This window comes from Zootoca vivipara, chromosome 5, assembly GCF_963506605.1.
Source record: "Zootoca vivipara chromosome 5, rZooViv1.1, whole genome shotgun sequence".
Taxonomy (NCBI): Eukaryota; Metazoa; Chordata; class Lepidosauria; order Squamata; family Lacertidae; genus Zootoca; species Zootoca vivipara.
Genome location: NC_083280.1, coordinates 80,138,550 through 80,166,415, shown reverse-complemented (window position 1 = coordinate 80,166,415; position 27,866 = coordinate 80,138,550). Strand labels below are relative to the sequence as shown.

General features: G+C 46.3%; 1 protein-coding gene across 4 annotated transcripts; it reads left to right on the top strand.

The window, feature by feature from the left end:
* Positions 1–838: 838 nt before the first annotated feature.
* Positions 839–26,714, top strand: PRXL2A (peroxiredoxin like 2A). 4 transcript variants are annotated; one of them, XM_035138163.2, is made up of 6 exons: positions 839–980; positions 15,983–16,162; positions 18,376–18,470; positions 20,687–20,827; positions 25,386–25,550; positions 26,295–26,714. In XM_035138163.2, exons 2-6 carry the CDS (start codon positions 15,985–15,987, stop codon positions 26,400–26,402), a joined length of 687 nt encoding a protein of 228 aa, XP_034994054.1. In that variant the 5' UTR covers positions 839–980; positions 15,983–15,984; the 3' UTR covers positions 26,403–26,714. The 4 variants fall into 4 exon arrangements, with proteins under 4 accessions (XP_034994054.1, XP_034994055.1, XP_034994056.1 ...); XM_035138164.2 differs by lacking the exon at positions 839–980 and adding an exon at positions 11,138–11,159; XM_035138165.2 differs by lacking the exon at positions 839–980 and adding an exon at positions 11,166–11,299 and having other exon boundaries at positions 18,379–18,470.
* The last annotated feature ends 1,152 nt before the right edge of the window (positions 26,715–27,866 follow it).

The following is a 27,866-nucleotide window of genomic DNA, read 5'->3' as shown; positions in this document are numbered from 1 at the left end:
GTACCTAAAAGCATCTTCTGGTCGGTCACTTTCAGGAATCTGATGCTGAGCCAGCTGGATCCTTGATCTGACCCAGCAGGGCTCTCCTGGTTCTTGTGCTCTTGCTGCATGTGCACGGTGCTACGTACAGTGCGGAGGCAGTTGCATTTGTGTGCTCATGCATGCGCAGTGGAAGCTAATGGTGCATGGGCGGTGAATGTAAAGCCCACAGACATTGTGCTGCTTGTCATGTGGCGCTTTGCTCCATTACTGAGAGGATCCCAGAGATCCTTGGAGCTCTTATTTTGCAGGGTGCATTTGGCAGAAGCACACCAGAGTTGCCAACTGCCTAGAAAGAGGGAGTGCAGCTGGATGTGAAGCTGCTGGGAGTCAAGCACTCCGTGCATCAGCATGGGGGGTGAGCACAACTTTCAAGTGGTAGGCGGTTTTATTTATGGAATCTTAGGATCGTGCAGTTGGAAGGGACCCCAAGGGCCATCTAGTCCAACCCCCTGCAACGCAGGAATCTCAGCTAAAGCATCCATGACAGATGACCATCCAACCACTGCTTTAAAACCTCCAAGGAAGGAGAGTCCACAACCTTCCGCTGTTTCCCCCCCTCCCCAGCATGGACTCAAGACGGCTTACAGAGAAAAATCACAGGCGCCCATGGATGGCCTGGCTATCAGCAGCTGATAATGGCACGTTCTCCCCTTAGGCAAACGCTGCCCGCAGCATACGCAGAGCGGGGAAGCCTGCAGCCAAGCTCGCCTCTTTCCCCTGCCATCAATCAGCGTGCGGGGGATTGATTAGTCAGCCTGGGAGCGCGTTGGGGCGCCCCCGCTCCCTCCCCCCCCCCCGCTCCCAGGCGCGAAGGTTGCAACAAAGCAAAGTCCTTGGCGTGGCTTGCAGGTAGCGGGGGAGGCGCCTGATCAGCGGCAGCAGTTGCAGCAGGGGAGGCGCTGAGCCCGCAGGAGCATCTCCGCAGCAGCTGCTGTGGTGTGAGTATCCCGAGGTCTCTGCGATAGCCCGGCCGTGGGAGGGCGGAGAGAGGGAGGGAATAAAACAGCAATATTCCCTGCTGCAGATAAAGGCGACACCCACGCACGGTTGTCCCTTGGGAAAAAAAACGCAAGCAGGCAGGGAATAATAATATTCCCTGCAGCCGAAAGAGAGAGAGAGAGAGAGAAAAAGAAAGGAAGAAAGAAGAAAGAGAAAGAAAGAAAGAAAGATCCACTCTCGGTTGACCCTTGAAAAATGCGCAGTAATAATAACAATATTCCCTGCAGCCAAAATAAAGGGAGGGGGGAATCTACGCTTGGTTGTCGCTAGAAAAAGCGCAGCCAGAGAAGAAATAATATTCCATGTGCGGGGGCGGGCGGGATCCACTCTGCGATGTCCCTTGGGAAAGCCTAGCCAGGGCTGCCTGGAAGCCGAGTGGCTTGTAGGTGGAGGGTTTTCTCCCAGTCCTGTCTGCTGAACGAAGCCGCTGGGAGTGCTCCAGAGTATGCGGGAGAATGCATAAAATTTACCAAGAAAGGATCGCTTCTTTTAAAGGCATAGCTTTTCTCTCTCTTTATTAAAAGCATTTATAATTGCCCTCCCCCAATATCGTTGCAATGTAATTATATGTTAATCTAGTTAGATATAATCTTGTCGCCCGCTCCTCAAGTTAAGTTGCCCCAGTTTGGAAGTTCTGCTGAAATTATTATCGAACGATTGATGATCCTTCATCCTTAACCCCGGGTGGGTTACAGCAGTAAAGCACTATATTAAAAGCAATTTACAACCATAAAAATGAAACGGTAGGGTCCTAAAAATGACATTCTGTTTATGGTGCAGCAGTAAAGCCTCTAGCATATTTGCAAAGCTAAACAGGGTCCAGTATGGTTTCAACTGTGTGTTGAAATTCCTGCATTGCAGGGGGTTGGAGTAGATGACCATTGGGTGCCTTCCAACTTTGCGATTCTGTATTTCTAACTGCAAAGTAAGAGGAGCAATATTTACCATATTGGCTCTAGAAAGTTGTACTAGAATCAAGTCTGTCCCACTGCTGAACTTAAAGAAGCTTCTCCAAATGTTTAGGTGAAATCTTGCTTTCTTGTAGTGTTATTAATTCTTGAGAAAATGAAAGTCATGGCTTTCAGATTATTATTTTTATTTTAAAACATATTCTGAAAGATTATTACTGTTTGTAATGATTGAGGATACGCTGTATACTGTTATAGGTAATTTCTGCACTGGATAGCCTAGAATGGATAAATAGTTTAGGGTTTTTTGTTTGTTTGTTTCTTTTGCAGTTTTATTTGTTGTTTGAATATTCCTCAATGAACGTAAATAAATATGTTCCTTAGGAGGAGTTAAGCAAAGTTTGTCCAAATATTCCATTTTATCGGACTTGTGGCTTGGATTTCAGGCACCATTTCAACCTTTGATTTGTGAGGTTCAACAAAGGCTTCGTTTTTCAAATGGTAAAGAAGCAGCCTATTTTAAGAAGCAGGTTGCCAGAAAATAGCTAGCCTGGCTTACACTCCTGTATTTCAAAACAGTTTGATGTGCATAAATTGTCAGGTGTCTTCTTCCCCCCCCCCAAAAAAGATAAACATTAGCACACTAATGTCTGCACAGTATTAAAGGCAGTATTAAAACTGTTACAGTGGTGGATTGAAAGGTTGGCAGCCCTATTTAAAAGCAAAATATTGCAGCTAGAATGATTAGATAGCTGTGTTGATTTATTCTTGTCTCCCTAGTTTTAAACACACGTGCGCTTGAGTTGGTATGTATTTCGTTTTGAACGTAGGGAGAACAGAGCTGGGAATCGAGTAAATCTTTTGTGACCTGAATCCTGTGGGGAGGCCATGCAAACTCATTGCGTAACAGATGGCGTATTTAGAAATAATCCTAGTTTACATTAATCAAACAGTTGTGCTTTGTTTTGAAATGATCCTCACTTTAAAGTGCATCTCTAAAACAGTGTATTATGTACATTGAGAACAGCATCTTGGGGCTCCATCCAGTTACCTGGGATTAAGACCTGCCGGCATAGTTGAAAGTTTCTGAAAACTGGCTTGCTGTTTGTGTAATATTTTTCCTCAGAACCAAATCCACAGGATTGGGGGCATATATACAGTATATCACATATGCCAGCAGTAAGTCACATTGCTCAGGAAGTCAGATGAATGGGAGGGACATCCCACAAGTGCAGTTTTGAAAGTTTGGGTCTGCCATCTTGATTTAACACGGCAAATTTTCAAAAGTAGGGGGTCCATGGCTTGGTTGTGTTTTTTTTTAAAAAAAAAAATGGGGTCCACAGTACTTCGCTGGTGAAATTTGTGGGAGGGGGTTATTGGTTTCTTGTTTTTGTTCTTATTATGATATGTATTTTGTGCTTTCATTTGGTAGCGTTCTGCTGTAAACCGCCCCATGATCTTTGGATGAAGGATGGTATTTATTATTATTATTGTTGTTATTATTATTATTATTATTAAGCACTAGAGGTCTCGCCCATGGCCCTGCCCAGCTGTTAAACATGGCCCATGGTCATACCTGCCAAGTTGCTGTCAGAGAAATAAGGGACCGGGCCGGAAATAGCAGACTGGAAGTAGCGCTGCCGCCATTTTGGAGATGGGCGGAGCATGCTCAGAAGTGACTTTTGATGCTGCTTTGCCCAGTTCCAAAATGGCCGCCACGCCAGAAGTCGCACTGCAGCCATTTTGGAACTGGGCAGAGCAGCATCAAAAGTCGCTTCTGAGCATGTCCGCCCAGTTCCAAAATGGCTGCCGCGCCAGAATAAACCGGGGGAAAAACAAAAAAATCCGTTTTTTTCAGCTAGGAACAGCTGGAAAAACGGGGATTTCCCAGGGAAAACAGGAGACTTGGCAGCTATGCCCATGGTTTGTGAGGCAGAGGAGATAAGCATCCAGGCCACAGGCCAGATCAAATATCCCCCCCCACCTTATACTGAGTCACATTACAGATTCATATATTGCAGTGATGCTGTCTGGCACCTGCTCTTAAGACCCCAGGTAAAAGTCTTTCCCAGTCCAGCTGCCTTGGTTCCCCTAATTAGAGACCTCAAGCCTTCTGTATGCTCTGCCCCTCCTTATAGCTCCAGGTTGATTTGCAATCCAGGCAGGGCTTCACTTTATAAGCTATAAATATAACATTTAAATGCCACTGCATTGGTGGGTCTCCTGAAATGGGATTGTTTTGTTGCCAAATGGTGAGTGTGCACGAAAGTGCCTTTGGATTTGCCCTTTGATCTGAGGGTGGGGGCAACAGACTGAGCTGAATGGAGTGGCCTATGCCTTTGAATGTATAGCGATCGGGACTGACTCATCCAAGAGAAATGAGATATTAATGACTAAAAGAGCTGCTTAATTGTTCTTGGCAAGGCTGATCAAAGGCAAAAGGAGTGAAAGATCTTACATTTGCATTCTCTCTTACTGAGTAATCCACATCTGTTGGGTGCAGTGAATGGTCTGGGAACACCCACCCTGGTACCCTTGTTGGCAGCTGTCTTGTCTCAAGAGTCAATAGAGTGCGCCTCCGGGAGTGATGTCAAACTGCTAAATTGGGAACATGGAACCGACCTCCCTGGGCGCAAGCCTAGGCAGTATGTATGGAGTTCCTAGGCTGACCAGATGACAAGACCCTCTTGGCCTCGCTGATGTGGTCCAAAGGAAAGCAGAGAAATACGTTTGGCACCGGCTTGGTTGCAGGAGTTGCCAGAAGGAGGTGTACAAGCTATCCAACTGTCTTAGGGACTCCACTCCAGATTTATGTAGGGCAGTAGTGTCCAAACTTTTTTCAAAGAGGGCCAGATTTGATGAAGTGAAGGGTCATGGGGGCTTCTTTTGGGATTGAAGCTGCAGGGTGTTTTTTTTTAGGATTTTACCCCAGGAAATAAAATGCCACAGGGGCCGGATTAAGCCGACCGGCAGGCCGGATTAGGCCCCCGAAACGGACTTTGGACATGCCTGATGTAGGGTTTACCCCTTAGCCTTTTCTTCTCCCAAAGGATCAGAGTTTTCCTTCTCCTAGATGGGCTACCTTCCCAGGTGGACGAGTCCCACCTGCCCCTGACGTCCCTCTACTACAACATGTGCAGAAACCACCTTCCTGACCATTGGACCTGCTATTGGTCTCATCCATTCAATCCGCCAGAGTCTGTCTCTGCATGCAGAGGAAGTCCCTAACTCACTGAGGGTTTGAGACCCACCGACCACCCTCCCCTCATTTTGCCAGCCAGTCGAAGCCATTCCCAGGGTGCGGCCACTGTTGCATGCAGACAGCTTCTAGGGGCCACAGGTGAGAACTGGGTGTAGGGTACGGACCAAGGTAGACAAACTACTGCAGAAGGAGCGTGATGTGTCCCTCACCAGAGGTAATACCCCCTTCCCTAACATCCCATACACCCCACCACTGTGGAAGTGAAAGAGGTGCAGATCTGGTTAGTGACTGGTTGGGGCCACCATAAGCTCCATGAGAGCAATAATATGTGAAAGCAGTTTGTCTCTCACTCTTTCTCCAAGGAGTTCAGGGCGACAGACAGAGGAGATGATCACATCTCACTCTTCCAGCAAGCTTATTGAATTCCATCTGCCATTTTTACTGTCCACTCACCCAGATTGGACAGAACGTTTTGGAGCTCTTGCAAACCCTTTTTGTTTTAACAATATAATATCCTCAGCGAACTTGGCTACCCCACTGTTCATTGCTAACACTAAATAACTCGTACACAAGTTAAAAAGTCCAAATACTGATCCTCAAAGGACTCCACTTTCTGCACACCTCCAATGGGAGAACGAGGCATTCATTCCTAGTCTCCCCTTCCTGTTTCTTAACCATTTCTTGATCCACAAGACTACTTCTCCTCTTATCCTATGGCTATTACACTTAGGAGTGTTTAATGAATACCTTTGTCAAAAGGTTTTGGCCTCTTTTGACATCATCTTGCTGACATGTGCCCTGGCGGAGGGGAGAGAAACCAGATCCCCCCCCCCCAATCCTTCCATCTCATTTTTTGTTTGGAAACTTTGCGGAAAACGGGAGAAGGGGGATCGCCTATGAAATACCGGTACTTGCTTTGTTAGAATGAGTTAAATGCTTTTTCGTACAGGGTTTTACACACCCAAATTGTGTAGTATGAAGATTGTCCATCATATAAAACTCTATAGGACTGATGCCTGTGAATAGTGTGGACACCTGCATCGGATGCTACCATTGTCAGGAGAGAAGCATGCTTGTGAATTGCTGCCTCTGCCTTCCCCTGGTTGGTGGTGCATTCTTTTTCAACTCTTACATTTTGCCAACAGGAAGAAACAAGATAGCATCCCCTTTGGTAGAATGGAGTGCAGCAGTTTGCGGATCTTTCTCTAGCCTTGGGTATATTCACAATTTTGCTTGAACAGAACTAAGGCATGAATACTTTTGAAACTGCATGCATTTATCTGGGAGTAAAATCCACTAAACCAAGTACGTCTTGCTTCTGAGTAAACGGGCATGGAATTGCTCTGTCAAATGTTAACAATGATGCCTTATATGTTGTAAAAACAGTGAAATAAGTTTAGGTTTGAAAAGAAAGAATTGCATATATTTTTTATTTTCCTCTCTCGGAAACCCTGGGGGAAGACACCCCACCCCACCCCACCGCCAGCTTCCAAATTTATGGACATTTGACATCTCTAGCCAGGTAAAGGTGAAGGACCCCTGACAGTTAAGTCCAGTTGCGAATGACTCTGGGGTTGCGGGGCTCATCTCACTTTACTGGCCGAGGGAGCCAACATTTGGCTGCAGACAGTTTTTCTGGGTCATGTGGCCAGCATGACTAAGCCACTTCTGGCGAACCAGAGCAGCACACGGAAACGCCTTTTACCTTCCCGCCGGAGTGGTACCTATTTATCTGCTTGCACTTTGATGTGCTTTCGAACTGCTAGGATGGCAGGAGCTGGGACCGAGCAATGGGAGCTCACCCCGTCGCAGGGATTAGAACAGGCATCCCCAACCTGCGGCCCTCCAGATGTTTTGGCCTACAACTCCCATTATCCCTAGCTAATAGGACCAGTGGTCAGGGAAGATGGGAATTTTAGTCCAAAACATCTGGAGGGCCGAAGTTTGGGGATGCCTGGATTAGAACCTCCGACCTTCTGATCAGCAAGCCCAAGGCTCAGTGGTTTAGAACACAGCGCCACCCGTATCCGATAGGGCTTTGAAGATGGGCCCTCCTCACTTGTGATGGCAGTCCAAACATCCCTTAAACTGGGACACAGTTGTTTTTAATAAGGAAACAGATGCTATCTGAGTTGAGTGCAGAAACAGAAGCCTAGGCATTCAATGCGTGCAAATGAATGGTGACCACATTGGCATGCACTATAAAGGGATTGCATAATTACTTCACTGTCCCTGGCTTTCAACTATCTATCAATCAGCTCTAGATCAGCATTGCACTCCTAGAAAATGTGGGTGTTGTTGGAAGTTCCCACAAGTATCTGGTTGGCCACTGTGAGAACAGGATACAGGACTAAGGTGAGCCATTGGCCGTTTCCTCAATTCCTTCACCATGTAACCACTGTACAGATTTCAGAAGTGCGGGGCAGTGTTCAAACACTCAGGGTTTGCCTATATTCTTCTGTGCATGCCCATATCCCCCCATGCCCATAACCCCCCCCCCCCGGCTGACATATACACTGCCAGAGGCAACAGGGTTCTGGTAATTGTTTAGAACGGAGAACTTCAGCAGGAAAGTTTGTGTTGTGCGACGGTGTAAAAAGCTGGTCCCGATAAAATTCTCGCCCCTATGCCACTGCTAAAGTGGTTGCCATAAATGCTGTGTTCATTTTTGAAATTTAAGGCCCTTGCTTAGACAGGTCAAACCTGCTACGGTTTCTTCTTGCCAGATCACATTTTTTCCGAGGCACAGACCCTGCATGAACTTTGATCTCTCACATTTGTATAGTGGAGGGATAATTCCCAGGCTGAAGCGAGGAAAGCAAATTGCAGCTGAGAAAGAGAGTGTTCTGTTTTTGCCTCTGTTCTTTATCTCAGCAAAACCTGTCACGATCACTTGCCACACCCCACAGTGGAGAGCTGGACAACACATTCAGATATGTTGTTTCCTGGATCTGACCATTTCATGGGGAAATAGCTTAAGGAGAAGGCTAGTATTTCCCAGCTGGGAGTGATGACAGGGAGGAGCTACTTAACGCCCCCCCCCCCATACTTTCTCTCTTTTTTTCCTTAAAGGGAAGGGTTGTTGCTCAGTGGTAGAACATCTGCTTTGAGTGCAGAAGGTCCCAGGTTCGATTTCTGCCTGAAATCCTAGAGAGCTACTGCTGGTCAACATACAGTAGTTGATAATACTATCTCCACCAAGTAGTGCGCTAGACTCATGTACTCACCCAGGGTCTGTGTTTCCTTTTGGGAAAGGGACACAGTGGAGACTGGGGCATCTTTATGATATATTGTGTGAACAGGTTGTGTTTGTGTAGCTCAAGTTGTGTGTGTTTTATATATATACAGTATTTATAAACATGGGAAATGATGCTCACACACACACACACAAACACACACAGTGGAACCTTGGTTCTCAAATAGCTTGGTACTCGAACATTTTGGCTTCCGAATGCCAAAAACGGGAAGTAAATGTTCCAGTTTTTGAATGGTTTTTGGAAGCCGAATGTCCGATGCGGCTGTCGGTTATTGTTTACAGGGCGTCTAGGCCAATTGGAAAGGTTTTGAACGTTTCAGAAGTCGAACGGACTTCTGGAACAGACTCTATTCAAGAACCAAGGTACCACTGTGTGTGTGTGTGCCTAGATGGGGCAGGGTATAAATACTGGTTGTTGTTGTTGTTGTTGTTAGTAGTAGCGGCACCAGGTTCTTCCAAAGCTACCGTAGCATCATCCTTGCTTTGCAGCTTGCCTGTCCTTGGAAACTCCAAAAATCCTCTTTTTCTACCCATGCTAATCTAAGCCTTGCTTTTTTGTAACACAGAAAGAGAAACCCCGCTCACCTGTATTTTTACATCTAGTTCTTTGATGGTCTGATCCGCTGGTTAAAAAGGTAAAGGGACCCCTGACCATTAGGTCCAGTTACGGATGACTCTGGGGTTGCGGCGCTCATCTCACTTTACTGGCCGAGGGAGCCGGTGTACAATTTCCAGGTCATGTGGCCAGCATGACTAAGCCACTTCTGGCGAACCAGAGCAGCGCACGGAAATGCCGTTTACCTTTCCGCCGGAGCGGTCCCTATTTATCTACTTGCACTTTGACGTGCTTTCGAACTGCTAGGTGGGCAGGAGCTGGGACCGAGCAACGGGAGCTCAACCCGTCACAGGGATTCGAACCGCCGACCTTCTGATCAGCAAGGCCTGGGTTCTGTGGGTTAACCCACGGTGCCACCCGCGTGTAATCTGCAATCCGCTGGTTACACCCAGGTTATTATTACCTCTGAGGAAATAGCTTTTACACCCAGGTTTTTATTACCTCTGAGGAAATAGCTTTTACACCTGCCTGCCTAGGATTAAAGGGAGTGTCTAAGGCACAAATTAGGATGCCTATGTTCGTTAACACTTCACACATGCTGATTACAGAGGATTAACATTCTTAAATACATAGGGATCTTCCATCCCAACCTTAGTAAAATTCTAACACTACTTGAATCCAGGGTGTCTTGTACTTGCAGATTCATATCAATACTTAATACGATAGGTCAGTGGTCTGACGCTATAAGGTAGACAGCTTCCTGCTAAAAATCACTGCCCATAGCTGTTTCCCTTCCCTTGAAGGAAAAGATTTGGGAATCCTGCATTTCCCCACCCAGGGAGAAACACAGTTTATGAAAGGTGGGAAGGGAAGGAGGGAAGGGAAAGCAGCCCATCTCTGCTCTTCTTCTGATTAATATTCCAAGTCTGCGTTGTTTTTATTTTTTTAAATGGGCGCCGGGGGGTGGGGGGTGGGGAGAGACTCTCTCCCATCTAGTGTGGCTCTTAGGAGGGCTATACATATATTTCAGAACTCTCTCAGCTCACAGGAGAGAAGGTAGAAGAAAGTGTGCTCAGTAAGCAAGCTGATTTGATATAGTGATTGATCAGATATGGAGAAAATGCTTTTGGCAGCGTAAACATTTCCAAGGTGGCGATACTGACCTGGTATCTCTTCCGTGGGTGTCGTTGCACAAGGTTGATCTCAGTATTTCAGAAATGCTGTTTTGGCAGAATACACGATGAGCAGGCAGGGACGGGAGAAGTGTGGACTCCTCAGTTGGTAGAGCATGAGGCTCTTAATCTCAGGGTCATGGGTTCAAGCCCCATGTTGGGCAAAAGATCCCTGCATTACATACAGGGGGTTGGACTAGATGATCCTTGTGGTCCCTTCCAACTCTACAATTCTATGATCTCAATACTCTGGGCTCATCTACACTTCTGCTTGCCCTGGGCCTAGAAAGCTGAGGGGCTTTCCGCATGTCCCATGCTTTCTAAGCATGGGTTCAAGCAGTTTTGACCCATCGCTTCCCTCTGGAAAGTCCAGTTGCCGCTTGTTCCAATTCAGAGCTAAAGATTGGGTTTCCCTGGGGGAAAGTGGCAGGCCAAACAGAGGCAAGCCCTCTCTTGGATCCGTTTCATTGCTTTTATTAATATGACTGTGTTTGATTTTGTATTTACATTTTTCATAAGGCTTGTGGTGACCCTGCACTTTTATCCGGCTTGAGCTCACCCGCCCCAATTTTCCAAACAAAAACCCGCAAATCAGTAAATAGGGTTTGTTCCCAGGTTGCCTTTGGGAGTAAGAATCCGTTCTGGGCAACGAGGCAGAGAAGCAGCTCAGCGAAAGCGCCTTCTTAATTCTCCTTTCAAGCCACAAACATCTAAAAGAACTGCACACTGTCAGGCCAGGCTAGTAGTGGTTTTCACTGCCAAGTAATTTCTGTGGGCTTATTGGAGAGGCTGTCATTTGTGTGGCATTTTTCTTTGCCACGCCAGGGTCACACGATCGGGAGCACTTCTTCTTCCAAGCAACTTGCAAGGAATCGTATCCCTGGCACAACACTTTGTCATGAGCCAGCTCTAGATTTCGACATGATCTGTCTTGTGCAATGGCTTCTGGAGTGATGTGCTCAGGCTGACGCCAAGGTTTCTCATGCTGGCAACGCGCCTGGTCCTGCCCACACTACTGAGGAGGGTGAGTCAAAAGCGTTTGGCCCGCAGGAGCCTTTTCACATCGTATCTGCCCTTCTGCCAGCCTAGATGGCTCTTGGCTTCCTTTCGCCCGGGTGTCAAGTGTGCGCGTACATGCCGGCTTACTAACTGTTGCGGGCACCGGTAAGTGCATATTCATATCTTAACCCTTGCACATTTTCAGAGTCCTGACCGGCTCCGAACAGATTTAATATCCGCATGCAGATCTGCACTGCTTCATGCTTTGTGCATTCTCTGCAAGAAGGAGTAAATGGTTCCGTTGTGTTTCAAACCTCTCACATCCACCCGTTGTGTGTGTGTGTGTGTGTGTGTGTGTGTGTGTGTGTGTGTGTGTGTGTGTTCCGGGCTTACTAGGGCATTGGTTTTAGTAATGCTATAATGAATGTGGTGGCTGGGCAGGATGAAAAATTGTGTATCTGTGGCATGTGGAGTCCAAATGGCATCAACATGGTAAAAACACACATAGTATGATGGTATATATTGCAGGGGCCAGTGGTGCTGGGAATTGTACTTCAGCAGCGTCCCGAGGGCACTTGGGTTATAGGTTTATGGTTTGAGCTGCTCGTTGCCTTTTGTTTCCTTAGCTCATGCCTTACTCGTGAGAAGTTCTTACAAAGAAATAAAATCAGTTGGGAGAGCATGAGACTTTTAATCTGAGGGTTGTGGGTTCGAGTCCCACGCTGGGCAAAAAGATCCCTGCATTGCAGGGAGCTGCACTAGATGACCCTTCCCAATTTACAATTCTGCAATTTCTTGCCCGTCTTTCACCCTGAGGTCCCAGGGCGGGTTACAACAGTGTAAAAATACAGTTGTGAAACAGCTAAAATGGATTTAAATCAAAGGAATAGGGCAAACACAAAAGCTGCTTTATGTTGATGTAGCAATTCAGATCAGGAGGTCCCTAACCCTCTATTCATGTTACATGACTACCTGCATGCTATGCCCCACAAACTTGAGAGGCGGGGGTTGGATAAGAGAAAAGGCATTTGAGGTGGGAAGGCTTAATCCCCGTACCCCAAGGCAACATCTTCCATCTGACTCTGAATCAGGGCACTTCCGTGGTTGCATTTGCTTTTTAAAAGTTTTAAAGTGGGAGGTGCAGTTACGGACTTCTACCACTTTGTCTAATTTGGTCCTTAAAAGTGGGACAGGTTTAAAATTAGACTCCAGCAGCTGAAGCAAAAGTGGATGCAATTGCACTAAAATTTGTGAACATGATGGGAAGGACAGATTTTAAAATAAAAATAATAATGGTATCTTATTTAGGGTATTTGGGTGCCACCCAATCACAGATTTACTGTGTGGTTGCCATATTATACAGGGTCAGACGGTTTATTCAACTAGCCCCATATTGGCTGCTCAGACGGACTCTGCTTCAGCTGACACAGTTGTTGTTGTTGGACTACAATTCCCATCACCCCTAACCAGTGTTAGAAACTGAGATAGGAAAGCTAGGAGCTGAATGGCAACTTAAACCTAGGTTATGGGTGCAACAACAGAATGTCTAGGCCCCCTTTTTTATAAGAAGAATACAAAGTTGAAAATGAATGAACTGCAGCTAAAATGCCTGTGCTCATTTTTCACATGGTCTGGTCCTTTCCCTGGCCGCCCCCCCTAATATTCTTAAGAGGGTCCAGTCTTCAGAGAGTAGCCGAAAGTGGGGTCCTCCTTTCCTCCCACTCTGCAGTTTTAATCTGACATCTTAAGTGCAGTACTGCGCCCAGAGCTCAGAAACGGCTCGTGCCAATGAAATTCCCTGCTGCAAAATGCGCCTAGAACAGTGGGAGTTTTGAACACTGTCCCTAACCATTGGCCATGCCGATTGGGGCTTGCAGGAGTTGTACTCCACAACAGCAGGAGGGCACTGCCATCTACTCCTTGGCTAGGGGTTTTTCTTTGTAGCCACCTGGCTGAGGTCTGTCTCAGCTCAGCTTCTCAACATCCTTTTAACAGGTTACCAGGAACTGGCTCAAGGCACAAGCTCTTAAATCCTACATTGCAAAAGTGCCAATCCGAGCTACAGATTCTACAGCGGTTAAGCCACTTAAATCCTCCTCCTTTGTCCGCAACAAATAATAATTTGTTTAATAATAGCAGTTAAGTTAGAATCAATGCTACTGTCAGAACAGTAGTAAATACGCAGATATATGACCTCTGGGCATTGGTCTCCTACCCTCTCACCCCATTGCCACCGCATGTGGGATGAATGGATTACTATGATTTATTTATTTATTTTGGGGAAGAAAACAAAAAACAACTGGTTAACTTGAAATGCTGTTGGGAACATCTATTCTGGTTGCTAGTATTAAAGTCTTCAGAGAAAACTCTGGGATTGAACAGCGATTTGTATAATCCGAGACAATGCTCTTTAAGTATGTCAAATCCCACAGAAACCCCATTATCTGCTCGCCATTTCTTTTTCTACTATCCTGGTGGGCCAGAGGAGCATTTACAGAGGGAAATGGTGGGTGGTGGGACAAACCTCTTCACTACCACCATCATCCCACCCACCAAGTGGCTTGCCAGCAAAGTATAGTACCACTTATTCTTCTATCTCCATCTCTGGTTTGGTTAGTAAGGGGCCAACTGGAAAGTCTTAAATTCAGGGGTTGTTTGATTGCACTGGGAACCAATGTGGTCAACTCGGTATTTTATTTTATTTTATTTTTTGCTTTCGTTACAGTTCTTTACTTGGGAGACCTCCAGTCCATGCCACACAAATTAAAACACTAGAATTGGCACTTCCCATCCCTCTTGTTCTGTTCCAGAGTGCTGCAGTCCTATATGATGGGAATGGATTTGCTTATATCGTGTATCAAATGTCCCCTTAAAATAGGGCAGAGTTCTCTCCTTTCCACCTGCCATTCCAACTTATGAGCGAGCCCTGTTGCCTTGTCCCTTTTCATTCTTTTAACCAAAATTGTAGTGTCTCCAGCCATATGCCCACATAACTAACAGATTTGGAGTTCACAGTGGCTAAGTCCAAGAAGAATCCCTGCTTCAACACATGTCGCTTGCCATATGCTGTGATGGCTTGTTTGGAATCTTGTACAAATAAGATCTCGGCAGCCTCCAAGGTCGGATGTGGGGGAGATTCTGACTCAGTTCTGTCTCTTTGAAACTCTGTTCTGGGTTAGAGGGAACTTAGATTGGCACGTTCCTGGTTGCATGCCGTGTGTGAGTAATTAATCAGTATTTATTGCACAAATGTTTTCCCAACACGGCACTAATGAAATCACGGGGACTGAGGAAAGATCAGTGTGCAGCTATCCTTGTTATTTTGCACATGGTTCACCCCTCCATGATGCAATGCACATGTTTGAACTAAGCAAATAAAACATTTTTTGTTTAGGCAAGCCTATCCCAGATATATAGATGTTGACATATTTTAATCGCTTTTTAGATTACTTCTGGTTTTACTTGTTTTTGAAATGTTTTCACTACAGTATTTGCTTTTAAAAACTGTTTTGATTGATATATTTTTTTTTAAAAAAAAAGTATTGTAAACTGCTTTAGAGGTTTTGTTACAATCAAGTGGTATATATATTTTTTGTAAAACAAAGAAAAAGCCTGTAGATCCTGTGTGGTTGTTGTTGTTGTTGTTGTTGTTTTAAATGTGCCTTTGATTGTGCCATGAACAAAGTGACCCAGAAATATTTTAAATAAGAAAAAAAAAGTTGCCGGGGAACTGGATAGCTCAGTTGGTTAGAGTGTGGTGCTTATAATGCCAGGGTTGCGAGTTCGATTCCCGTATGGGACAGCTGCATGTTGGACTAGAGCAGGCATCCCCAAACTGCGGCCCTCCAGATGTTTTGGCCTACAACTCCCATGATCCCTAGCTAACAGGACCAGTGGTCGGAGGACGATGGGAATTGTAGTCCAAAACACCTGGAGGGCCGAAGTTTTTGGATGCCTGGACTAGAGGATCCTCAGGGCCCCTTCCAAGTCTATAATTCTATAACTGAGAATCTTCCATTTCCCCCAGCTGCTCCCTCTGAGCTCCTTGAGAATCCCTCTTCTTGGAGAAACCCTGCAAAAACCCTGGAAAAGGGAATGTATTTATCTGCTCCCTTTTTAGAGCACATCCCTCACAAGGAGTTATATAGCTAAAGGAGATCCACTTAAATGGTATGGAATCTAAAAATCCAGAACGCAGGGGTATGCCTTTATATTCAGGTTGTTGTTGTTTTTTTTAAAAAAGGGGGGGGACACAAGTTGGTGTCCGGCCAGTCCAAATTAAGTGCCAATAGTGTGACAGGTTGCAAAAGCTGGCTTATCACAGACTGTGGCGAGCATGAGCTATGTAGGGCACGCTGTCAGTTAGTTGGATATCTTCTTCTGCCTCCCTTCCGAGATTCCAGCAGACATTGCCCGCCCACACCCGTTGAAGTATCCTTGGAGCCGTAAGGATTAGAATTTTACTCTTTGAAAGTGGCAACCACTGCCTGCTGAAAAGCAAGATTGCTTGTTGACTCCCATGTTTCAGTAGAGAAAGCAGTCTGCAATTTACACCTGGGGGTTCTTGGCTAATGGATGGACAAACCAGACCGGCCCCGCAACCTTCTCCTGCCAATGTGCCGTTCAATTCTGTGTCTCTCTGTCTCTCTCAACTCTCTGTTTCTCAGTGATGGTTTCATGGAGAATTCATAATGGTCCAAGTTGGGAACTCTTTGAACATCAAGCCAGTTCTAAATAATCCCATCAGGTCTCTAGATGAAATTGGTTTTGTAGGATTGTTTTGTCTTGAAACCTTGTCAGCTAGTGGAGTAATGGATACCTTTGTCTTTGTCTTTTTGTTTTTTTCAGACATGTGTTCGGAGCTTGACCTGGGATATTTCTCCATGGCAATGTGGACCATTGGCCTCGGCGCCATTGGGGCTGCTGTGACAGGGATAATCCTTGCCAATACAGATTTGTTTCTGACTAAAGCAGAAAAGGCTTCCTTGGATTATCTCGGGTCGGCAGATCTGAAGACTCTGGGAGGAGGTAAGGCTTATGTGTGGTAGGGTCCTCGATGGGCTGAGAACCCAGTGTTCTGAAAAAGCAGTCGGTTATACTTTGGAAAGCCTCTTGCGGGAAAGAACCTTGATTTGCAGGCATGGAAAAAAGACCCATGGCTGGCATTTCTGCCTTTGCAGCATGCCTTGTTCGTGGAATCGGATTTGCAGCCTTCTAATATGTAGCATTTAGGGACCCAGGTGGCGCTGTGGTTAAACCACTGAGCCTAGGGCTTGCTGATCAGAAAGTCGGCGGTTCGAATCCCTGTGACGGGGTGAGCTCCCGTTGCTTGGTCCCAGCTCCTGCCAACCTAGCAGTTCGAAAGCACGTCAAAATGCAAGTAGATAAATAGGAACCGCTACAGCGGGAAGGTAAACGGCGTTTCCATGTGCTGCTCTGGTTTGCCAGAAGCGGCTTTGTCATGCTGGCCACATGACCTGGAAGCTATACGCCGGCTCCCTCGGCCAATAATGCGAGATGAGCGCGCAACCCCAGAGTCGGTCACGACTGGACCTAATGGTCAGGGGTCCCTTTACCTTTAATATGTAGCATAGAGTTTACCACAATTGCCTTTGTTTCCAGTGTTCAGGCCCTGAACTGCTTACATATCAGAGGTTTTCAACCTTTCTGAGTCTATGGCTCCCTTAACCAACTACATTCTTTCTGTGGCACTCCTGTAAGGCTCAGGAGCCCAGTTGTGTCACCCCTTGCCTGCAGAGCTGGCAGCCTCTCACACCCTCCCTTGTGGAGTGTTCCCTCACCCCCCCTCTCCTCTCCCCTCTCGGGAATCCTCTGGTCAGCTGCTGCTGCCGTCCCTGGTCTCTGAGCTAACCCTCCCCATGCCCCAAATAGAGGTGCCACCCAGAGACAGCATTTCCCTACTGTACAGGAGAGCTTATAGCCAGGGCTGCTGCAATAAATAGCTGTGCTAGCCTTTGGGAGGCAGACACGAGAGGGCATCAGAGGAGGGAGGGAAGGAAAGAAAGAGGGACAGAGGCCAGTGTTGCCTGCAGCACCCCTGGCCATCATTCAAGGCACCCCAGGGTGCCACGCCACACTGATTGGAAACCACTGGCTTAAATGGTTAAAATGCCACCACATCTTCAATGGGCTTGTTTGCAGAAGTACAAAAAAATATTTTGGGGGGGGGGAGCCCTCTGGGAAACAACCCAGGGAGGACCGAATATGATCAGTGCACACAGAATGCTAACATGTCTTGGGGAAATGAGTCCATGCTAATGAAACAACCCCTGTGTTGTAGACTTGAGTCAAAATACCAAAAAAAGAGGCAACGTGTTGACCAATTCCACGGGCGAAATATATCTGTTTTTATCTTTGTAAACTATAACAACATATGAGACAGTGATCCAAGGTAATCATACTGTTTTGGTTTGGTCTTCTTCAGTTTTTTAACTACAAAAAAATAAATCAAATAAATATATATCATTAATTATGTCATACATTATATTAAGGCCAATGGCCAGCATGAACACGAGTCTATGCAGTCCATAATATCTTAACATTGAAAAAATACAGAAAAATACAAAAATAAAACATACCTTAGTGTTTGTATACAATCTGCAGAACAGGGGTCATACACATATGTGACCCCTGCTGCCTGTAGCAGGAAATGGAAAGCTTCATATACAGTTCCACCAATCAAGGCTATTGAAATTTTAAAGTTACATGAAACCTGAAAGTAATATAATTAGATGAAACAATTCCAATCTAACTCAGAGTTCAGTCCTTCTGGATGAAGCGTTTTGAACATAAAAATAAATTGTGATTCTGTTCGTCTTAATAATTGGCCGACGTGTTGCCTCTTTCTTTTTTTGGTATTTTGGGGAAATGAGTGGCTGGAGTGTGGGATAGAACATTTGGAATCTTGAACAGAAGCGCTTCACTCTGCAACACTTGGTTACAGATCCCACTTGCTGCTCCCCTGTTTCGGAAAGAAAATGCGTTCGCTGAAAGGCTCCAGCCCAACTCATTGAGGCTGTACTTGCCACGCACAGTTTGTGAGCCCGTGGCATGGTGGCTTTGATTATATCATTCAGCGTAACACTTGAAATTCAAGTGCTCTCCAAAAACCCCATAAGTAATATCGAAAAAGCTGAGAGGACAATCCATCTCGCACAGCTGCCAAAGTGAACAAGAGGCAACAAGTACCATAATGACATGTGCTATGGTTTGTCCCTCAGCAGAGCCAAGACAATTCAAAGCAGAGGAGCTGTGGAGGAAGCATGGTGCCGTCATCATGGCAGTGCGGCGGCCTGGATGATTTTTGTGCAGAGAGGTAACGTGGTTTTACTCGTGGTGTCTTTCTAAAGAGCAAATGATGGGGTTTAATCTTGCTGTTTCAAGATGCTTGTGGGCTGCATGGATACAAAGATAAGGGTCGAGTATGCTTTCCATGTTGCCAATGTTTTGGTACTACGTTAAAGAGTTTCACAGAATCATAGAGCTGGAAGGGACCACGAGGGACATCTAGTCCAACCCCCTGCAATGCAGGAATCTCTTGCCCAAGTGGGGCTTGAACTCACATCCATGAGATTAGGAGTCTCATGCTATACCAGCGGTGGCCAACTCTGAAGAGGCTGCGATCTACTCACAGAGTTAAAAACTGGCAGTGATCTAGGGAGGAGGAAAGCCCCATTTTTTAGGGGTTCAGGTCAAAGTTGTTGAGATTTTTTTAGGAAGGAGGGAGGCCCATTTTTAGGGGTTCAGGTCAGAGTTGTTGAGCTTTCCTGAGGCAGGAGAAAATCCCTGTTTTGGGAGGGTGGGTGGGTGAAGGGCTAAAATGTTGAGCATTGTTTAGGGGAGCCAAAGTTGTTGAGGTTCTTGGGGGGGGGGAGCCAGTGCTCTACCAGTGATCTACCACAGACATCCAGTGATCTACCGGTAGATCATGATCTACCTGTTGGATGTGCCTGTGCTATACCAACTGAGTTATCTTATTTGCTTCTTGATATTTTTTGGCCGATCTCCTCTTTCTTCCAAATCTTCCATTCAGATGAGTTGCGGTAGGAACATTACAGGTCCAGCCCTGTTTGCGTTTTCTCTTTAATACTCAAGTCCTCTTCCTATGTCTACCTTCCTCCTATTGTTCTGTGTTGGACGCCTGACAGTGTGGAGATGCGGTGGAGGGACTAAACTTCAGCAGCTAAACTTACCATTAATTTTGAGCTTAGGTTTCCTTAGGTTACAACATGTGTTTTGACCTTTGCATGTTGCTTGGCTTTAGATCTGCACAAGGAAAGCCTGGTTTTCCACCCAGTTACAATAATTAGATTATTACAATAATAAAGCATACACGCAGAGAGAGAAAGAGATAGACACATACAGCAATTTAAAACAAGGTATTAATTAAAATGTTCTTTAAATTAATCCTGCAATCCTAACCCACTCACCTAGGAGGAAGCCCCATTGAATTGCACTGTTACTTACAGTATTTTAAATAATTTTCGGTTGCATACCCAGACTGTGTCCAGCCAACTAAATCACAAAACCACAAGAAATTACAAGAAGGTGACGGCCCTAAAATCTGCAACAAATGATGGAATTAAAATGTGAAAAGCGGTAGCAGAACACAGTTGAAAGTGTTCTAGCTATCTAAAGTGGCTTTCCTCTAGGACAGTGATGGGCAATCTTTTGAGCTTGGTGTGTCAAAATTCGCCCAAAAACCGAGCATAACTCGGGTGGTGTGTCACTTCAAGAAAAAAAACCATAATTTCGCGATATTTATAGTTTAAATAACAAAAATGTATAATTGTAATATATAATTGTATTTAATAAACCAAAAACTAATTATTTAACTAAACCAAACCAAAAAACCCTTATTTATCACAAAGTGCCCAGAGTTGTTGAGCTTTTTGGGGGGAGCTGCTAACCAAAGTTTTGGAGGATTTTTTGGGGTGTGTGCAAAAGTTGCTTTGCTTTTTTGGGGGGGGAAATGCCCCAAAGCTGCTGCGCTTTTGGGGGGTGAAAGAGAAGAGAAATAAATGACGAATAATACCTTCGCTGGAACTAACACGCAGCACTGGCATAGTTTGCCAAAGTGCAAAAAACCCAGCACAGAACGGGTTAAAAAACGAACGCTGTTACACCCAATCATCGTCTGCCAAAGCACCAGAAAAAAACCAGCACAGAAAGGGTTAAAAAACCAATCTCTGGCTACCAGCAACAGTGGAGACAAGCTGTAGTGGAGACAAGAAAACAAATGGGGTGTCACATCTGACATGCGTGTCATAGGTTCGCCATCACTGCGCTAGGAGGTCCACAGTTGCAATGCCACCGTGCAGCAGGCTCTGCCTATTCTTTAGATAAGCCACATAGCATTAGCACTTCTAAAATCCCCTGCCAATGTATCAGCCTGTGATGCCATCTTAACATACATTCCCACGGGCTTCATTTCAGGGCATGTTTGGTATAAGAGCAGTGCGACGGTTGTCGCTACATAGGGATGGCTTGTAGGCTGCAGCCACCTAACTTCTCTCTTCTCTCATTCATAAGGAGGCTGCTCAGCTGTCCTCTCTGAAGCCCCAGCTTGACCAGCTGGGTGTCCCCCTGTATGCTGTTGTGAAGGAGAACATTGGCACCGAGGTGGAGCAATTTCAGCCGTATTTCAAGGGGGAAATATTTCTTGATGCACAGGTAGATGCAATTGGTGACTTGTACTTGGGTTATTAATCTGTCTCATACCGTAGATTATGTTAGAGGTTTTGAGCCACTCTGTCTAAATAATAATAATAATTATTATTATTTAAAAAATTATTTATACCCCGCCCTCCCCAGCCAAGGCTGGGCTCAGGGCGGCTAACACTACCGTGTTTCTCACATTTTAAGACGTGCCTATAAAATAAGCCATGGCACGATTTTCATGCTTTGAAAAAATATAAGACATACCCCGAAAATAAGCCCTAGTGCTACCGTAAGTGCAGTTCTGGAGGGCCTTGCCAAAACACCCAGCAGCGCGCGCCGCGTGGAGCCCCGAGCCAGCGGGACCCAGCAATGTCCACAGCGCGCGCCGTGTGGAGCCCCGAGCCACCGGGACCCAGCTGAAGCGCCGACAAAGCCTCAATCGTCCTGTGCTGGGAAACGTTGTGGCTGTGGGGTGGTGGAGGTTACTCTGGCTACCCGGCGCTGCTCCTTTCACCCTCCGCTGTTCGTGGCGTGCAGCAGCAGCAAACTGGAAGGGCCAAGCAGCGCCTCGTGGTCTGCAGAAACGCTCACAGAGTGCAGGATTGTTTTCCAATTATCTCGGGACAGTCGCTCCACGTGGAGCCATAACTTGCCTTTCTCTTTCGCCGTGTAGCGCCAGCGATTATTCCCCTCCTCCCTTTCTGCCCGCTCTCTCTCCCCTCCTCCCTTCCTTTCCCCTTGGCATGGAAAGCAAAGTCCGAGCTGTTGGGGCTCATGCTGAAGTTTCCCTTTTCTCTTTCGGTTATTACTAATCTAATTCAAAAAGATAATAGGCAGGCGGCGAGAAAACGGATCGGCGCGGGGCATGCGTGCGTTCGCGATTGTGTGCAGTCAAAGTTGCGAGTCTGGGTCACAAAAGTGATTTCAGCGGCCCTCGGTGACGCACCCGGGGTGCCCCGCTTCTGCCGAGCCGCAGAGCGCCCCGAGCCGCAGCAGGAGTGGGTGAGGGTAACGGAAGTGGTGTGTCTGCCGCGCGCCTTTCCTCTATGGTCTCTACGGGTGCCGTGGAGGGAACCTCCTGGTGGAATTGCGCTCGCCCCTGGCTTTGCATGGAGCGCTGCCGAGCGGGCAAAGCCTGGGACGCCCAGGGAGGGAGCAGGAGGCGGCGGCGCCTGCGGCGGAGACAGGAACAGGACGGCGGAGAGGCTGAGAGCCACGGTGCTCCTCCTGCGGCTCAGGGCGCTCTGCGCAGCGCTGCCAGGAGCTTTGTCAGCGCTTCAGCGGGTCCCGCTGGCTCGTGGCTCCATGCGGCATGCGCTGCTGGGCGCTTTGTCGGCGCTTGAGCAGCAGCAGCAACTTACTGGTTAGTAAAAAAAAAGACACCCCCCGAAAATAAGCCATAGGCTTATTTTCTTGATTAAAAATAAATATAAGACGTGTCTTAAAATGTGAGAAACACGGTAAGTATAAAACAGCTAATTAAAATAAAACATAAGAACAAGATTAAATAAACATTAAATTAAAATTATAATTAAAATGCAGCCTCGTACGGAAGGAAAGGGAAATGGGGGAGGGGATCAGGTTGGCTCCAGGCCAAAAGCCAGGTGGAACAACTCTGTCTTACAGGCCCTGCGGAAAGAAATCAGGTCCCACAGGGCCCTGGTCTCAGGAGACAGAGCGTTCCACCAGGTCAGAGCCAATGTAGAGAAGGCCCTGGTTCTAGCTGAGGTTAACTGATTTCCTTCGGGCCCAGGACCTCTAAGGTGTTACTGTTTATGGACCTTAAGGTCCTCCGCAGGGCATACCGGGAGAGACAGTCCCGTATACCAGCAAAACCAGCACCTTAAATCTGACCTTGTACTCCACCGGGAGCCAGTGCAGCTGTAAAAGCACTGGGTGAATATGCTCCCATGGCAGGGACCCCCGTGAGGAGCCTCGCTGAAGCATTTTGCACCCGCTGGAGTTTCTGGGACAGCTTCAAGGGCAGCCCTGTGTAGAGCAAATGTGTTTTCAGGTGTGAGGCTTAAGGCTATTCTCGCTTAAACTGGTCTGTGAAGCAGGTGTTAAGTTTGCACTGGCCAGAAAGCTTACACGGTCCTTTATTAGCAAAAGGTTCAGAGGTGGCTCAAAGATATGTGTGGGAAAACTCCACAATTCACCATTGAGCCCCTCCTGTGCTGCTTGGCTGAAGGTTTGATCATTTGCAAATGTGAAACACAAGACTTTTTGTAATGCAAATTTGCATTCTGAATACCATTTGCATTGCATAGTGATTTGGGCTTTTTTTTAAAAAAAAACACACACGCCCATAGCTTGGGTGATGGCTCCGCAAGGACCTACGGGTACAAAGGCATGCCTGTCTTGTCTTGCTTTCTTCTTTGCAGGGGCACACAGTGGGAATACACTCCCCCATAGGTTTTTGACCACCTTCAGAAATGAAATCTGCTCATGTTGGTCCATGATCCCACTTACTAAAATTTCAGAGCACACAGATCCCTCCAGCCTCATTCCTTTCAACTAGGGGGTCTGGAGGGAAGACGGTTGCGTGAAGAGTATCTTAGCAAAGCTGCTACTTAAGAGGTTAATTGGCTTTTGGTTTTCTATTTATATATCATAAGTAGGCATAGGAAGAAAACAGGTTAGCTTTGAAGCACTGGCCTGTCTTTGCATGATTTCCCCCTTAGCATGCATAGATAAATGGAAAGATTAGGACATCTATTTATTCCCCACCTAATTGGGCTGTGTGTCTTATTAGGCGACACCCCATCTTTTAGCAGGTGCCAAATATAAAAAGAAAGTTGGTAACAAATCAGTTGCATGTGGTTCACCAGTAAGAACAGCTACTGTGATGGCATTTCACTATGTTTACTAATGGTAAACCAAGCGGGGACTAAGCTGTTTTGAAAATGTTCGGGGCAGAATAAAAGCAGGTCCTTCTTTAATGGTGAGGCTGCGCTGCAAATAGCGCATGAATCGGGATGCAGGTGAGGGGGGAGGCAGGCGAGAAAAAAATGAATGAAAAAGTAGAGAGGGGGAGGAACTCTCTACTCAGGAGGGGGTGCTAAAAACATTACAATTCCGCAGCTAGGAAATCCAAATTCTATGTCAACCAAGAGAACCTGGTTTCAGCAACTTACCGTACCTAAATCATTCAAAGCCCTTGCCCCAGGGCCGCCCCACCCATTAGACAAGTTGAGGTGATCACCTCAGGCAGTGGGATCCATAGAGGGAGCTGATCCTGCCTCCAAGGAAAGCATTCCCTGCTGCTTTTGCAGTGGCTGCTCCTTGGAGGCTGGATTTGCCACTTCCTTGGCAGCCGCACCCCGATGCTGCCTCTACAATGGCGTCTTGGCCAGTAGGAGGCGCTGCTGGTCTCCTCTCACCCTTGCCCCTGATGTACATCTTTATTCCCCTCTTGTTCCTGACGTAGATCTCCGCTCACCCATTCTCCCATTTTGTGGCTTGCCTTAGGTGCCAAAATGTCTTGGGCCGGTCCTGCTTCCCAGAGCCGTTAGAGACCTTGCACAACGGCTCTTCCAGCTCCTGAAATTGCAGCAGCCATCACCCAAATACTTTCAAAGAATAATAGAGTTGGAAGGGGACCAAGGGTCATCTAGTCCAAGCCTCTGCAACGCAGGAATCTCAGCTAAAGCATTTCAAGCATATATTTGTAGCTATAAGGGCTAGAACAGGCACCCCCAGACTGCGGCCCTCCAGATGTTTTGGCCTACAACTCCCATGATCCCTAGGTAAGAGGACCAGTGGTCAGGGATGATGGGAATTGTTGTCCAAAACATCTGGAGGGCCAAAGTTTGGGGATGCCTGGCTAGAAGCTTATTTTGGTGTGAAAGCCAAGATTCTGAGGAAGCTTAGTTTTTGCGCCCAGTACCACGCTCTGTAGGGACGCGGGTGACGCTGTGGTGTAAACCACTGAGCCTTGGGCTTGCCGGTTGGAAGGTTGGCGGTTCGAATCCCCGCGACGGTGAGCTCCCGTTGTTAGCTCTCAGCTCCTGCCAACCTAGCAGTTTGAAAGCACGTCAAAGTGCAAGTAGATAAATAGGTGCCGCTCTGGCGGGAAGGTAAACGGCATTTCCGTGCGCTGCTCTGGTTCGCCAAAAGTGGCTTAGTCATCCTGGCCACATGACCCAGAAAAACTGTCTACGGACAAACGTCGACTCCCTTGGCTAGTAAAGCGAGATGACTGGACCTAATGGTCAGGGGTACCTTTACCTTTATACCATGCTCTGTGGCTACGCACACACCATACATTTAAGTACCTTGCCCCCAAAGAATGCTGGGAACTGTAGTTTACCCCTCAGAGGTACAATCCCCAGCACCCTTAAACTACGGCTTCTAGGATTCTTTGTAAGGAGCAATGTGCTCTAAATGTATATAGCATGCAAGCAGCCTAGGTCCCCTGCACCCCTATAGAATGAGAAGGTCCTGTCGGTGGTAGGCTGAACCTTGTTTACCTTTTGTTTTGCTCTGGATAGGGAAGCATTGTGTTTCTCTAGGAAGAACACACACTCTCTCTCTGTTTTGACCCAGTGTTTTTAATCCCTTCCTGCAGAAACGTTTCTATGGGCCTAAGAAAAGAAAGATGACCTTTTGGGGCATGTTTCGCTGCAGTGTCTGGAGGCATTTCTTCCACGGTTGGAAGCATGGCTATACTGGGAACTTGGCAGGAGAAGGCTTTGTCCTGGGAGGAGTTTTCGTTATTGGTCCTGGGAATCAGGTATCTGTGTGTGTGTGTGTGTGTGTGTGTGTGTCTGTCTGTCTGTCTGTCTGTCTGTCTGTCTGTGTCTGTGTGTGAAATGAACGAGTGCAAAGCTGTTTCCATGAATCCTGTAGGTCCATTTTCTGCACAGTTTTCAACCTCTAGACGGGTCTTGGAGACCACTCCTCTCTCTCTTGTCTGGTCTCTTGAATTGTGGCAATACTATGGCTGCATTGAACATTCAGCAGCCTTCACAGAGGAGGGCCCCACTTTTTTGGTTTCATGATATGGGAAAGATGCAAAGAGGTATTCATTTTGCTGAAGGCCCAGGCCTTGATTCTGGCAGCTGGCCCCCTTACCAAAAGGCCAGGGAGCGAAAAAGTTAGTCTTACAGAGGTAATGAAATTCTGAAATCCTAACCGGGGGGCGGGGATCAGGTGTGGTATTTTTTAAGGGCATGGCAGGATTAAGTAAGGAAGGGATGTGGTACATGAGGCATGGGCGTAGCCAGGATTCATTGGGGGAGGAGGGCAGGCCTACACACACACACGCACCGGTCCTGTTCCAGAAATGCATCTTCTCAGTTATGGATTTTCTCGGTTTTGCACCCATGTGGGGGAACTGCCTGCACTGCCCGAATCCAGCGTTACTTCACGTGCACAGAAATAGGGAGCTAGGGGAGTTGCTGAGGTTTAAGAGCCTGAAACATCGTTTTGTACAAAGGAAGTGCGTACCTGACCCACATTTCCCCTTTTATTTTAGGGCATTCTCCTGGAGCATCGCGAGAAGGAATTTGGAGACAAAGTGAGCCTTGATGCTGTCCTTGGAGCTGTTGAGAAGATCCAGCCACAACCTTCAGAGCATAAATAGAGATATAGATGGCCCTTTCTTTCTTACAAAAAAAGCTACAAAATCTGGGTGCAAACTCTTAACTATATCTCTTAACTTGTTCCTAGAGAGCAAACACAATGTTCAATTATAGCGGCTGTTTAGTACTCCCATTGGCTCCAGATAGTCCTTCTGTTTCTCTCTTACTGGATTAATGACAGGCTTGGTCTGAAATCCAAAGATCTAGCCAAGACAGTTTCCAGTTAGAACAAAACAGCTAGGCGTATCTGGATATCTGTATTCAGGATTGATGAGGGGAAGCTAATAAAAACTATATTTGAAACCATTACAGAAGTCCCACCCAAGTGGTTTTTGTTTTGTAGCTTAGTAAAGTCATCTTGCTAACCACCCCTTATTTAGTCATGCCTTCTCCTGTTGAACTTTTCCTTCGCTGTGCCAAGTGTCCTACTACCTGTGATCTTTGAGGTCTGTCACCTGGCTTTCTCTAATGTTTCTTTTTTAAAGAATATTTTAATTAAATATTTTATTGGTTCTTTTTAAAAATATATATACAGTAATTGCAACCTTGTGGGAGGGAATTACAGTGGTGCCTCGCTAGACGAATTTAATTCGTTCCACGAGTCTTTTCTTATAATGAAAAATTCGTCTAGCGAATCCCATAGGAATGCAGTGAAATTTTTTTGAAATTTTTTTTTGCCCATAGGAACGCATTAATTGAATTTCAATGCATTCCTATGGGAAACCGCGATTCGCTAGACAAATTTTTCATAAAACGAATTCGTCTAGCGAGGCAACCTCCGCTCGAAAAATCCTTTCGTTAAGCGGAAATTTCGTTAAGCAGGGCATTCGTTAAGCGAGGCACCACTGTACGTTGGGATAACAGAGCTGGGAAGGAGGCGTTAAAATTCCTAACGTGCTGGGTTATTATTATTATTATTATTATTATTAGAGTTTTTCTGTTACAAAACAGATAGACGGAAAGGTACATCTAGTATTTTTCACAGTTCACTTACATTTAGTGAGAGACACTTTTGTCCTATAATAAAAGTCGGCTGCCACTACAACTTTGGGGGGGGGAAACATTTAAAAACATGCAAAACCCCAGCACCTTCCGAAAATGGATCTCCTGACTCACATCTCGATTAGCCCTCTGGGCAAAGGGCGTTTTCCACAAGAGTAACTTTATTTTTACTTTTCATTATAATAAAGCATATAGGGTAGGGGTGGAGCATTTGCAACGCCAAATGAGCATTCTGGCGAAGGCAGGCTTTTGTAATTGCGTATCTTGTTGCAAACCTGCTTGAAGCAAGAACTGCTTTTGAAGTCTCGGGGCTCTTGCAGCTTTGTTCTTCAACATGTCACTGGTGCAATATCATCACAATAGCGGTAGATTTACACCAACGTCCACTTATAATTCTGCTTCCTTGTTCTGTGATGCTTGCCCCGTGCTGCTGCTTTTATTGCCCTTCAGGAGGGTACTGCTTG